Genomic DNA, 14,246 nt, shown 5'->3' on the forward strand with positions numbered 1-14,246 from the left:
CTGTCACCATGTTTGAACTAGCAATTCATCCGTCCTCGTGAAAATGCACACAATCACAGCCAATCAGAACACATTGATGAATAATGTACTGTTATGTGGAGCGGGATTTTGGACCAATGAGATTTCATTGCGGGTGGAGAAACCACACTACACACCGAGCGGCATTCATAATGTCACGCATCATCAATATCAGAAAATAACATTTGCCTTAAAGGAATATTCTGGGTTCAGTTAATCTCAATCAACAGCATTTGTGGCATAATGTTGATTACCACACAAATGTATTTCGACTCGTTTCTCCTTTTCTAAAATGTGAAGTCACTTCCAATGGAAGTCAATGGGGTTTAATCTGTAAACCTTCAAATACTCACTGTTCAGAAGTATAAACAATATGTGTGTTAACATGATTTTACTGTGATTAAATCACTTAATAACCACATCTGTGGAAAGATACAGACAATTATACAACTTCATTGTGATGACAACATAACACCATAAACCCTAAAATGACTTTACAGTTCAAATAATACTTGAGTTTTAACAAATAACTAATGAAAATGCATTTACAACATTATAATCTTCACATTTCTGCATTTAATCCCTCCAAAAATGTCCCCCATTGACTTCCATTGTAAGTGTCTCACTGGAACACACATTTGTGCTTTTTTAAAGAATAGGAGGAATGAGTTGAAATAATGTTTTTATGGTAATCAACATTATGACACAAATGCAGCTGATTGAACTAAACTTTTACTGAAGTCAGAATATCACTTTAAGAAGCATGAATTGCTGAATGCGATGACACGAGAGAATGTGCGAATGCTGCAGTATTATTGATTTGTTTTATTTAGCAACTCATTAAATTGTGTCAGGAAAATTGTGAGGTCTCGCTCATCTCAGCACTCCCATTTTAACTTAAAGAAGCAGGCGAGACAGATCTCTGTCTGTCTGTCAGATGTGTGTGAGGAGCAGACAGACAGCTCTTGTTTGTGTTTGGCCTGTGCTGTCGCTGGTCTGACCCTGTTCCAGCTGCGCCCTCATAATCTGCGCACACTTCCTGGGACAAAGTTGACGTGTGTTTCCTCCCTCAAGCTCTCTCTGTATTTGTGTTTATTTAATTGTCCATTTATTTGTTTTGAAGTCTCATTAGAGCGTAACGGCATTAGTTTTGGTGGGTTGATTGTGTTGTTCTTGAAACTGAAGCATGTGGAGGTCATGAAAGTTTATTGGATCTGATGGAACTTTGATTTACAAACAGTGATCAGATTGTTACACCAACGTTAATCTCGTTAAAACAATTACTGACGAAGATGTTAGCTGACGATTTTTTTTTACATTTCGATCAAGATGATTAAATGAAAACTGTATATGAAAATATTCCTGCTGAACAGCTGTTCAGTGAACTTTACTAACGGGTTCATTACCTCACTCAAACACATCCCATATATGAGACATTAATCAATATATCTACAACATAAACCTCATAATACAACTTACATCTGCACTGACAATAAAGACAATGAACAGATGCACACGTAACACAATATCCTAAACCGTCTAAACGTGAGGAATTCACAACAGAGTCATTTTAAAAGTATTGAATACTTCAGAAGATTCATTATACACCTTTATTTCAGGAGATCAGCCTTTTTAAATGTATTCATCTTTATTATGTGTGATACATGTTTAAAGAATTGTGCGCAGTTTCTGTCGAAATACTGGAATATTTCGTTATAGTTTGCTCTGTAACAGTTTGATACATGTTTGTCATTTTACTCATTATTACTAACTAAAATATGTGTTTGTTTGTTTTTGACTAAATATAAATGCCATTTTAATAAATAGAGTAAATCGACTCAAATGTTTACACTTGATGAAATATTGAATACATTTAAAGGACATTTTTGTTCCACATGTACCAGATGAGGGCAGATTGTAGTTTTCAGGGCAGGGATGTTGAGGATGTTAGCAGGCGTGGTGACGGGACATCGTCTCGTGTATGAAGTGAGACTTCTGGATGTTTCTGGAGCTCCACAGTGAAGACAAGCGTCCACCGGCACTCACTGTTCTGTGTGTTTCAGAGGGAATATCTGCCTCTTGCATGGATGGGGTACAGAATACAGCTTGAAACTCTGTTCGTGAAAGAGGAGCTTAACCTTCAGAAAATGACATTTATTTTCTATTTTTATCTAAAACTCGGTTCTGTGCATTAAAACCATTTGGTCAGTTTTAATCACTGTTCTGAATGAATGTGTCGTTTGTTTGAAACGCTTTGTGATTGTACACCCACCTGTAGATAAATAATGAACAACAGTAAAGATAACCGTTATTTTTAATTGAGTTTTTGTATTTTTGTGCAGCAATAATCAGTGACAGCTTTAACTTTATAATGCTGGCCAGGGACCTCGGTATAATCGGGATAAGTCACGGTGAGGTGTGTGTTAAACGATTTAAACACTTCTCGTCTGGTGCTGAATCGCTCAAATCGTTTATCGCACACCTTACCTGTTTTATATGAGCGTTGCAATTTCTACAGCCCTGTTACTTCAGTTACATTACATTTTAAGGCCCTGATTCCAGTGATTTCAATATTTTCTAGTAACATTAAATAAACATAAAAATGAGTTCAATTAAATAATTAATTAAGTATATGAATAAAATGAGAACGGGTGATCAGGTTTCAGAATTGCTCAGTAGGGACTGATGTAGTTGGTATTTTACATTTTTATTGATTTGAACCTGTATTACTGTATTAAACAAAATATTTCCCATATTTCTGAACAGTTTCCTCACAGTAACTTTGGTCTCATGGTTGAGCTTGAGGATTGGTTTAAAACTAGCGACTTCTTATGCTCTCTCATAATATTCGTTTGTCAAACATATCTGATCGTTTTCACTCTAAACAGCAACTTAACGTCTTGCTTTAATGTGTTTTTCTCGTGCACATGCAGCATTACAGATTCTCTGTGTTGTGAGGGTTTGTTGTTGGCGGCGGTGAAGACACATCCAGAGAAATGGCCCTGCCGTGACCTTTCACCTTGCCTTTAATTATTTGTTTGAAGACAGCGTGGGGTTTCCATGCAGAGTGCAGCGGTGGGGGTGTGAGTGTGTGTCTCTTTCGTTTCTTCCGCAGCTTCAATAAAGAGTCTAACGGTGGAAGAAACAACACGAGACTCTGTGTTAAACTGCCCGTGTGTGTGTGTGTGTGTGTGTGTGTGTGTGTGTTATGATGGGGTCAGTCCTCTCCCAAAGAAATTCATAAATCCCTCTTGTGCTGTGAGCTGCACTGTGTTTTTCACACTTTTAATGAGGCTTTATGTAGTTTTTTAATAATAAAATAATATAATTGAATCAAGTGACCCAAACGGGGTTTATTTTGCAATAATAACCAGCTGAATGTAGATTAGTCCACTTATGCATGCACACTTGTTCAGCCATGTTGGTTCCAGAAGAATTTTCAAATTCACTTTTTTCTATAGAGATTTTATAATCTCCTTCATTAATGAGTCGTGCATCATGAATGATTGAGGGAGAGCGACTTGATTGCATCATTCACAGTGCATCATGGGAGTGGGCGGAGCTGCAGAGCTCTTCTCTGATTGGTGGATATCACTGTAGAATCATGGGTAGTGTAGTTCTTCAGGAATTCTGCTATTAAACATAATTTATTAAACAATAAAGTTGAAATAACGCAGACTGATGCTTCAACAGAAACATGTACTATCGATTAACAACCTCAGAGCTCACGGTTGGTCTGCCTTTAAAGATTTATCAGTTATTGGCTAATAATCAATTCACCTAGGGAGAAAAGAAATAGGATTTTTACTTCCGGAGGCTGTTGAGCTCTATTGACTGCAGAATGCCATGACTGACCAATCACAACCAAGTATTCCAGAGAGCCATGCAATAATAAACTACCACCACTTATATAAAAATAACAACAATAATAATCATAATAATGCATGTGAGAAAGTGTAGAGGTGTGTGTTCATGTGTTCATCTCGCCTGTGAGAAAAACACACACACACACACACTCTCACACACAGTCACACACACACAAACTCTCTCTCTCACACACACACATACACACTCATACACACACACACACTCACACACACACACACTTTGATGATTTTAGCATTTGAGTATGTGATGCAGGATTCTCTTTTTTTCTTTTTTTGTGTGACATGTTGATCAGCTTTTGTCCATCATTCATCCAAGTGTTTCCCTCTTTCAGACAAAGAAAGCTAAAAATATTTCGGTGCTCTCTTGATGTCTCTTTCCCAGCTGTACGTTTGTTAAATCTGAGCTTGTCACTTGAAAGTGCAGATTACGGGCGTTAAAAGTTAATGGAAGGTAAGGGCATGTATGACGGCTTCAGGAGGGATTACAGCTCAAATTGATTCCAGTTGTGCGTGGATCTAATGACCGGTCCCATTGAGTCGCCCTCTGCACGCACGGCCGCTTCTTTTCCTCCAGCTTTCATGCGGGATCGCCCGCCACGACCTAATATCAAACACATATGGGTACCGTTAACTCTCGCTCCTCTGTGCCGTTTGAGTAAGAAGTCTCTGTACTCTCCTTTGACACGGCCCTCTGTGACCCGTTCGGGATTAAAAGGTTCCCTCGGTTGGCACTAACCTCAACGTGACCCACGCTGCTGCACAGTCTGAAGCCGCGGGAGAGAGGCTGAAGAGGGAGGGTGATTGGGAAAGGGAGGGTTCGCTGGTGATAAAACTTCAGACGGTCTAATTGATGGTCTCGCTGACATCACAATAGTTTCTAAAAGCCTGCAGCTCGTTCATTTACAGACAGCTGGAGAAGAGAGCGAGACCTAACTGGGGGGCAGGCACAAACATCATCTCAAAGGAACGCTTGTGTCGGCCCTCAAAACATTCTGGAGAGCGCTTGAACAAAAATGTTTGTGCATGAGAGGGAGATGTTGGTTTCATGTGTAGTTGCTTCAGTTCATCTACAGGAGCACGCTGCAGTCTACTAGAGGAACATGTTATCACTCAGAACTGAGGTTCCTCTTAAAGTTCCTTATAGAAATCAACTGATGACATAAAGTAAGAGTAGAGAGCTGTGTGGACGAAGAGCTCAGACCATTTGTTGTTTGGAGAATTTGAGGAGAAATGTTTGAGTTTATCTTTGATATCTCTGTGAATCTGAGCACGGTTTGAGACATCGAGATATTAAAAATAACTCATTTGTGTTTCTTCTCTTCCGATGGTTGTTCAAACAAATCAAAAGCTTTATTTATGACAGCTCTAGAATCAGGTTACAAATCTCGATCACAGACATTTTAAGTCTGATTTCGCTACGATTGTGACATGATTTGTTTTTCATTACAGTTGGAAGAGCAGGTCTTGTGTAACGGCATCTGATTTAAACTCTTCTTGTTTTTCTTTTTATGTTTTCAGGTTCATTAATGCGAGAAGAAGAATAGTCCAGCCCATGATTGACCAGTCAAACCGAGCAGGTAAACATCTCGATGTATCTCTGATGTTCTCCAGACAGTTCTCGCCAGATGTTTGAGCGGATGAGTGTTGTATCACGCTCTTCTGTGTCTGTGGTGTGAGACGTTCAGCACATCTGATTGGATGTTTTTTATAGAGCAACATTAGCGCATCAGAATGGTAATGGGCCACGGGAGAGTTAAAGTGCTTTACAGATTATTAGTCATGAATGAAAGGAATATTCGGGTTCGATAAAAGTTCAGCTCAATCGACAGCATCTGTAGAATAATATTTATTACCTAAAAAATAAATCTGTGTTCCAGTGAGACACTTACAATGGAAGTCAATGGGGTCCATTTTTAAATACAATTTTTAAGTGCAGAAATGTAAAGCTTATCATTTTATAAAAACATTTACGTTCATTCTTCTGATAAAACTCATGGATTATGTGAGCTGTAAATTTGTCTAAGCAGATGAACTTCTAGTTGTTTTTCACCGACATTACATCGTCATGGCAACAAAGTAGTAAAATTGTCTATATCCTAACACAGATGTGGTTATTAAGTGATTTAATGACAGTAAAATCATGTTAACACACATATTGTTTATGTCTTGTGTCTACACTTCTGAAACAGTGAGTATTTGAATGTTTACAGATTAAACCCCATTGACTTCCATTGTTAGCTCCTGACCTCAGATCAGACCTGTCGGTGATTTTAGTTCAGCACAACAATAACTGCTGCTACAGTGAAAAGATCACTGATGGTCTGGTATCTTCTCTTCTTCTCTCTCTGGTGTCCACGCATGACTTCACTCAGGTTTTCTTCTTGATCCTTCAGTGAGTCAGGGAGCGGCGTACAGTCCAGAGGGACAGCCAATGGGCAGCTTCGTCCTGGATGGACAGCAACACATGGGAATTCGACCGGCAGGTGAGACGAGACGGCTGTTTACCTGCCATCACACCTGCTGTCTGTCTGCCCATACAACATACACCTCACGCATGAGATCTGTTTCTCCTATACAGCAAGGAGACAATGGAAAGCAAATGGAGATCTTGCAGAAGTCTGCTGCAACTCAGATGTTTCTCGTATTTATTTCCTGATAGCTATTACTGTTTTCATGTTGTAGTCCTTGTTCAATTCTTTTCATGCAATTGCTTTGGCAATACAAAATGTTTTTGTCATGATGATAAAGCACTCGGTAGTCTCATTTGTGTCTATTTGTATTCTTACTGAGAAACATCTGAGATGCCTCACTGGAATATCATTGAGTGACTGATATGTCATGTTGTCTGTCTGTGGTCTGGTCTTCAGCTGGACTCTAACTGTGTCTGGTGTTTGTGCCTGCAGGTCCCATGAGCGGTATGGGCATGAATATGGGCATGGACGGCCAGTGGCACTACATGTAACGGCTCTACTGTAAAGAAAGGGGGGAAGTAAGTACACGTTCTCTTCCTCCGCCTTTATTTCAGGAGTGTTTCCTGTGGCCTTTTCCTTCCAGAATTCCCCTGAAAGCCCAGAATAACTCCACAGTCATTCTGCAAAACAGCCATCCTGACATCACGAACCAACGGTGCTGCCCACCAGCATGTGTTGTGTTTCAAATGCTCCACACCACACCTCGCGTCTTAACTAGTTTAACCAGAAAGACCACGCTGATTGACCACCGTTTGTGCTAGTGAACAGCATGGCTACACTGGTTCAAACCAGTACAACCAGTCTGGAAATTGATGCTGGTCTTTTTACAGGTCTTGTATGGTTTCCTGGACTGTTGGAAAAACACACGGCAGAACAGCCGTAAAGTGGAATTTATTTATCACGTCAGCGCCGGCTCTCTCTCTCTCTCTCGTGGCCAATGCAAGTGTTGGACATTTGGGGGAAAGAAACGTCTCCTGGGGTAGAAGATGACAGGCTGGAATTAAACGGGTTCCCGTGAAGTGATAAAAAAGGAGATGTGAAACTGTCCTCGGAGTGACATAAATCCGTCACGGGAACGATTGATGCCCAAATTATCTTATATGCAAAGACGGGTGCAGTGCAGTACATTACGCTTCCCGAGCGAGATATAGACGCGCCGGGTGACACCAGCCATCCTTCACTGGGGAAGTCGCACATCTGGAGTTTTTTTTTACTGGGAATGAAGCGGGATTGAATCGGAACATGTGCAGACTGGAGAGCGTGAGCTACAGGAGCACAGCGTTAAAGAATGACTGAGTGTATACGTGTTTGCCGGCTGATTAAGACGCCCATTATGCCGCCCGACTGACATTTGAGAAATCAAGACTTATGGCGTCCCATAGGTGCGAAGCAGTAGAGATTTTATTTAACCTCGACTTCCTGCTCAATGAGGCTCAATATAATAACACTTTGCTTGATTAAAAGAACTCTTTATATGTAAATAGATGGCAGTTTCCTTTAGGTCACCATAGTGATGCTACGACTGAGCATCCCCCCCATTCGCTAATAGTGTCAGAAACGGAGCTAGTGTGTTCCCTAAAACAGCCGTAGAGACAACATTTGCTCAGCTTGGGTAATTTTTAATACGCAGCCGGATAATTTTGAGACTATTTAATTATGTAACATATTTTATGCTTCATGAGCAATTAGATTAATAGCTTAATACAGAGGAATATTAGCCATCGCTGTGATTTGATTATACACGCACACAATATGCTGTATTTGCTGTTTAATTACGATCAGCAATGGAGCGCGCTCACAGAGGTGCAGTTAACACTCACGTTAATAAAAGGCCGCAGATCCACTGAACAATCAGCTTGCAGCATCAAATGCATCTGCTGTGATTTGAACAGGAAGAGCTGCAGGTTATACACATATACACATGCATTTCAAATGAGTGTATGTGGAATCTGCGCTTCAGCAAATGACTCGGTTTTCAGACGTTAATCTAATTGTGTGCTAGTCTCTCAAATATCAAATGCTCGAAACTTTCTGTGTTATTTGTTCATTGCGATGTACCGCAGTAGAGGAATGTGGAGTGAGTGCCTGATGACCTAGTGGCGACCCCACCCCCCTCCTTTAAATGTGTGTTGTTAATGCCCCTGGGGTCACATTATAAAACACTGCTGTCCTGCCTTTGTGCCGCCATGTTTTCATGCACTGCTACCTGCAAAACCCTCAACAATACAACTCTACACAACACAGCACAGCTCAACACAGCTCAATAGAGTAAAGCGCAACAACTCAACACACCTCAATTCAGCTCAACACAACTCAACACAGCTTAATGAAGCAGAACTCAACCCCAACTCTTCAACACAACTCAATTCTACTCAATTCAACAGAGCAAAACTCAACTCAACACACCTTCATTTAAGCTAATTCAGCTTAACACAATGAAACTCAGCACATTTCAACACAACTGCACACAATTCAATAGGGATGTCCTTGTGTGTTTATTACACAATTCAATGTAACATGACAAAACAGCACAGCTCAACTAAACACAGTTGAACACAACTGAACTGGACACAGCATTGCTAAACACAATCTATTTTTACACAATCTGTGCATATATCTGTTTTAAAATTAGACTGCATTCTTTCCTTGTATCACAAATACAGATAGTGCGCTCTTTTCTGACTACGGTGCGAGGTGTTAAGCAGCTCTAAATAATTTAGTTCTTAAAGGAATTGAAATCAAATCAGTTCACAGCAGCACAGCTCGTTTTCTGTCACTAATTTCATCTGGGATCTCACAGTTCTGATCGCTCAAGGATTGTTTAGCTATACATTATGCATATAATGTATAGCTGGAGTGTCTGGCAGATGCATTCAAGTGAAATGTATGTGAAAGTTGTCCTGTCTTGCAGTGTGATATGCTATATCTAAAACAGTTTTAAACTGCATTTGACTAATTCTTCTATAATTACTGTGAATGCAGCTTTTATGGGCTCATGTTAATTGAGCAACTACATGGAATATTTGCACTGTTTTAAGAATTCATTTGTCGCACAGCAGGACATTTAACTGACAGACTGAAATGAATCTTCATATGATGTGAATTTACGTGTCTCATTCAGCTCCTTATATGCGACTCGAGAATATGTGTATGTTTGATTTTACCGATCCAAAAATCCCAAAACACCTTTAGCTGCAGACATGCGGCCTGAATGTAGATGAAGGTGCTGAGTTTGTGGCTGTCTCACTGTGCTGACTGTGTGTTTCTCTGTATCTCAGGTGTGCGAGGCGTGCCTGGGAGTTTGTACATCAGTGTGGTCCTGTGAACATCGGCATGGCATCACCACCCCTCCACCAGCGGCCCCTTGTCTCTCACATCTCTCACCCAGACCTCAACAGCACACTCCAACCCATGCGGCCATGCTAATGCACGGACACCCCAATGACGCAAGGGAACCGACCAATAGCATCAAAGATGACATCGACAATAAGCCCAAGACAGATTTTTTTTAAAAAGAAAACCGGTGCAGCATCCGACAGCTGAATCAGACGCTTCATATGGAATTCCAGACGAGCTGTGATAATTTGTAATCTTGTGAATTTTGTTACTTTCGTTACTGGAGCACCAAGAGCTGAGGAGAACAGTTTGTAAAGTCTTGGGTTTTTCTTCAAATCACCAGAAGATGTTTCCACTTATTAAACACACACACACACACACACACACACACACACATTATGAAAAAAAAAGAAACACACACACACAAAAGAGACTCCAAGAGTTGAAACTACTGTAGTATAAAAGCATAGAAACTAAATTAAAACTTGTACATTTTTATCACTCACTTTATGTTTTCTGCTAGTCCTAGAGTAAAACTTTGTTTGTTACATTATGTGCGTGGTTCCTTGAAACAGAGACGCTCCGATCGAAACAATAACTAGCGAAACACATCTCGGCCCAGACACTAGCACTACACGGGCGAATCTGCCCCGTCACGGACCACAATTCTGAATTATTCCTCCAGAGTTTCTGCCGATTGAAGCCGCTCTCTTTTATTTTCCATGCGTTCACCCTTTTTGGTCCATGAATGAATGAATGTTTCCCTGTAGGTGAAGTTCTTCTTTTGAATTGCCCAAGCACTGGATTGTGTTTCTTTTATACATTTTTATTTTATTATAATTATTATTATAATATTTTGTATGTTGGACTCTCAGAGAAAGAGCCTTATGAAGGACGTGTATCCTCGAGAAAACGCAACATCCCGCGGTAGATTCACGCCCGAGGAGCAAATATACCTGCCACACGGACGATACCGATACGTGGATTGTTGTGAATTCTACGACACATAGTGTGCCGAAAAACTCTAAAAGGATGAAAAAAAGAACTTAAATTATGAACTCAAAGCTGGAAGCTGAGAGAATATTGTAAGAAACTTCGTACAGAGTTCAGTCTATTAATTGTTTCATGTTAGATATTCTGTGTTTACCTCAATTGAAGACGAATGTTTGCTAGTTTCAGATCTGCTGTGGCATTGATATTGTATGTCCATGAACTCCCTTCCTTTCTCAGCACGTGTTCCTCACTAGAAGATGAAATACTGTCTCCTTAAGCTTTGTCAAAAATACATTCAATACTTGTATGAGGACTGTGGCGTAATGTTTCAAAAGTGTTCAGTCACAAATGCTGTAATAAATATTTCATTTTTGATTTTGATAGATTCTTGTGTGCTGTACAGTGTGTTGCACATTCATACAACTATTTATATGAACCGAAAATGTTGCTCTTACTGTATATAATATTATTGGATAGAACATAGTTGACATTATTATGGATCAGAGTATTGTTGTGCAAGTGCTCATGGTGTGTAAATGTTGCTTTAAGATCCTCCACTTTAGTTTTGATGTAAAACATGTGTAAGTGTTTCAGATGAGATCAGAGACAGCTGGTGTAATGTGGACTTACAGTGGGGCAGTTAGTTGATCAGCTGCACTAAAGGAGATTTGAGTCACTCTGCGGCGCCCCCTGCCGGTCACACACACACACACACACACACACACACACACACACACACACACACACACACACACACACACACACACACATATTGGTCTACCTATCATTATGAGGACTTTCCATAGACATAATGACTTTTATACTGTATAAACTATAGATTCTATCCCCTAACCCTAACACAACCCCTAAACCTAATCATCACAGAAAACTTTCTGCATTTTTACATTTTCAATAAAACATTGTTTAGTATGATTTTTAAGCTATTTGAATTATGGGGACACTAGAAATGTCCTCATAAATCACATTTATAGCATAATAACCTTGTAATTACTAGTTTGTAACTTACAAAATTGTCCTCGTAAATCACAAAAACACGCACACACACACACACACATACACACACACACTCAAACACTCACACACACTCACTCTCAAACACACACACACTCACTCACACACTCACACACACACTCACTCACACACTCACTCACACACACTCACTCACTCACTCACTCACACACACTCAAACTCACACACTCACTCACATACACACACGCAAACACACACATTCAAACCTGCTGCACAATAGCGTTTGTATCTCAAAAACCTTCTTCATTCTGATATATCATTTAATAAACATTTTAAAAATGATGAACACAATGATGATTCTGCTCACGTGCATAATGAACAGTCACGAATGCGCGAAAAATACATTAAAGAAAAGTGAAACATTGTGTTTTTCTTATCCTTTCATTCATTTTATTATTGAATGTTTCATTTCTTCAAGTGCAGGAACTAAATATCTAAATATCTTTTTTTAACATGTTCGATGTAAAAACTGCCTCAAATTTCCCCCAAACTGGATGTTTTCTATCTACTGTTTGTACGTAAATCGAATTACAACAAAATTCGAAATAAAACAAAACTAAATGTAACAATTTGTTTAAAAAATAATATAACGAAAAATGTGTCTATATGTAGAATTTCAAATTGATCACTTGCAGTTGTTTGATATCAGGAATAATTGTTGTATTAAACACGTTTAATTTTATAGTGAAAAGCTTCGATAAGAAAATGTCAAATTATCAACATGTAGAGAAATATACTTTTTATTTGAAAAATATATTTTATTTTTTATCATTTTGCGTTTAATACAATACATTTAATAAAAGATAAATAAATAACGTATGTTACACGTTTAGAGCTCGTCTATTTGTTCAGAAAGAAGCATAAGGACCACATGAATTAATCCACTCATAAAAGTGACGTGTAGAAGTTTTTTTTATTATTCGAAAATCTGAGCTGAAAGAAAGAAAGACAGAATGGACGGCGTGATTTGAATATTAATAGAGGACAGAAGGTGGATTGAATTGAGTGTGACAGAATGATGGATGACCAGCCTTCATCATCATCTCTGAAATAAACACACAAAAGCAGATGACATGTTCAGAATAAACACGAGAAAACTCACAAATAAACCCGCGAGATGTTCGTGAGAACACATTTACACACACGTTTGTTTATTTGATTCGAATGTATTTAATATGAAATGATGCATTTGTGAAATATCTTTCTTATTGTCAACACTTATTTTCTACAAGATTGAATTTAGTATTCGAAGCTCCTGCTGTGTGTGTGTGTGTGTGTGTGTGTGTGTGTGTGTGTGTGTGTGTATCTATGTGAGAGTATGTGTGTGTGTATATCTACGTGAGTGTGTGTGTGTGTGTGTGTATCTATGTGAGAGTATGTGTGTGTGTGTGTATATCTATGTGAGAGTGTGTGTGTGTGTATATCTATGTGAGAGTGTGTGTGTGTGTGTGTGTGTGTGTATCTATGTGAGTGTGTGTGTGTGTGTGTGTATATCTATGTGAGAGTGTGTGTGTGTGTGTGTGTATCTATGTGAGAGTATGTGTGTGTGTATATATCTATGTGAGAGTGTGTGTGTGTGTGTTTATATCTATGTGAGAGAGAGTGTGTGTGTGTGTGTGTGTATCTATGTGAGTGTGTGTGTGTGTGTGTGTGTATATCAATGTGAGAGTGAGTCTGTGTGTGTGTGTGTGTGTGTGTGACTGTGTGTATCTATGTGAGAGTGAGTGAGTGTGTGTATCTATGTGACAGTGAGTGTGTTTGTTTGTGAGTGTGTGTGTGTGTGTATGTGTGTGACTGTGTGTTTCTATGTGAGAGTGAGTGTGTGTGTGTGTAATTTATGTGCGTGTGTGTGTGTGTGTATCTATGTGAGAGTATGTGTGTGTGTGTATATCTATGTGAGAGAGTGTGTGTGTGTGTGTGTGTGTGTGTGTATATCTATGTGAGAGTGTGTGTATATCTATGTGAGAGTGTGTGTGTGTGTGTGTGTGTATATCTATGTGAGTGTGTGTGTGTGTGTGTGTATCAATGTGAGAGTGAGTCTCTGTGTGTGTGTGTGTGTGTGTGTGTGTGTATAGTGTGTGTGTGTGTGTGTGTGTGTGACTGTGTGTATCTATGTGAGAGTGAGTGAGTGTGTGTATCTATGTGACAGTGTGTGTGTGTGACTGTGTTTCTATGTGAGAGTGAGTGTGTGTGTGTATCTATGTGACAGTGTGTGTGTGTGACTGTGTGTTTCTATGTGTGAGTGTGTGTGTGTGTGAGAGAGAGAGAGAGAGAGAGAGAGAGAGTGTGTGTGTGTGTGTGTGTGTGTGTGTGTGTGCCCCGGGGGTCACGCGCAGCGGCCCCTGATCATTAATCACTGTCAGCATCAGAATGATTCTCTATTGATGAGGATAATGACATTAGCTCACAGTCACTGATCAATAAAGCGCATGCGGGGAAATAATGCTTTTATTAGCAGCAGCACTTCTTTCCCTCTTTCACTCTGTTTGTT

General features: G+C 39.5%; 1 protein-coding gene across 3 annotated transcripts in view; it reads left to right on the forward strand.

Moving 5' to 3' along the window:
* The window catches only part of LOC127662127 (homeobox protein Meis2-like), a 71,640-nt gene extending 59,407 nt beyond the window's left edge, over positions 1 to 12,233 (forward strand). For 2 of the 3 annotated variants that reach the window (XM_052153157.1, XM_052153158.1), the window contains exons 10-13: positions 5,424 to 5,482; positions 6,278 to 6,388; positions 6,809 to 6,894; positions 9,655 to 12,233. In XM_052153157.1, coding sequence (XP_052009117.1) covers positions 5,424 to 5,482; positions 6,278 to 6,388; positions 6,809 to 6,867 — 229 coding nt within the window. In that variant the 3' untranslated portion in view covers positions 6,868 to 6,894; positions 9,655 to 12,233. The remainder of the gene's footprint in view (positions 1 to 5,423; positions 5,483 to 6,277; positions 6,389 to 6,808; positions 6,895 to 9,654) is intronic. The other variant, XM_052153159.1, reaches the window with a different exon arrangement.
* Positions 12,234 to 14,246: the final 2,013 nt, after the last annotated feature.

Source organism: Xyrauchen texanus, chromosome 22, assembly GCF_025860055.1.
Source record: "Xyrauchen texanus isolate HMW12.3.18 chromosome 22, RBS_HiC_50CHRs, whole genome shotgun sequence".
NCBI classification, from domain to species: Eukaryota; Metazoa; Chordata; class Actinopteri; order Cypriniformes; family Catostomidae; genus Xyrauchen; species Xyrauchen texanus.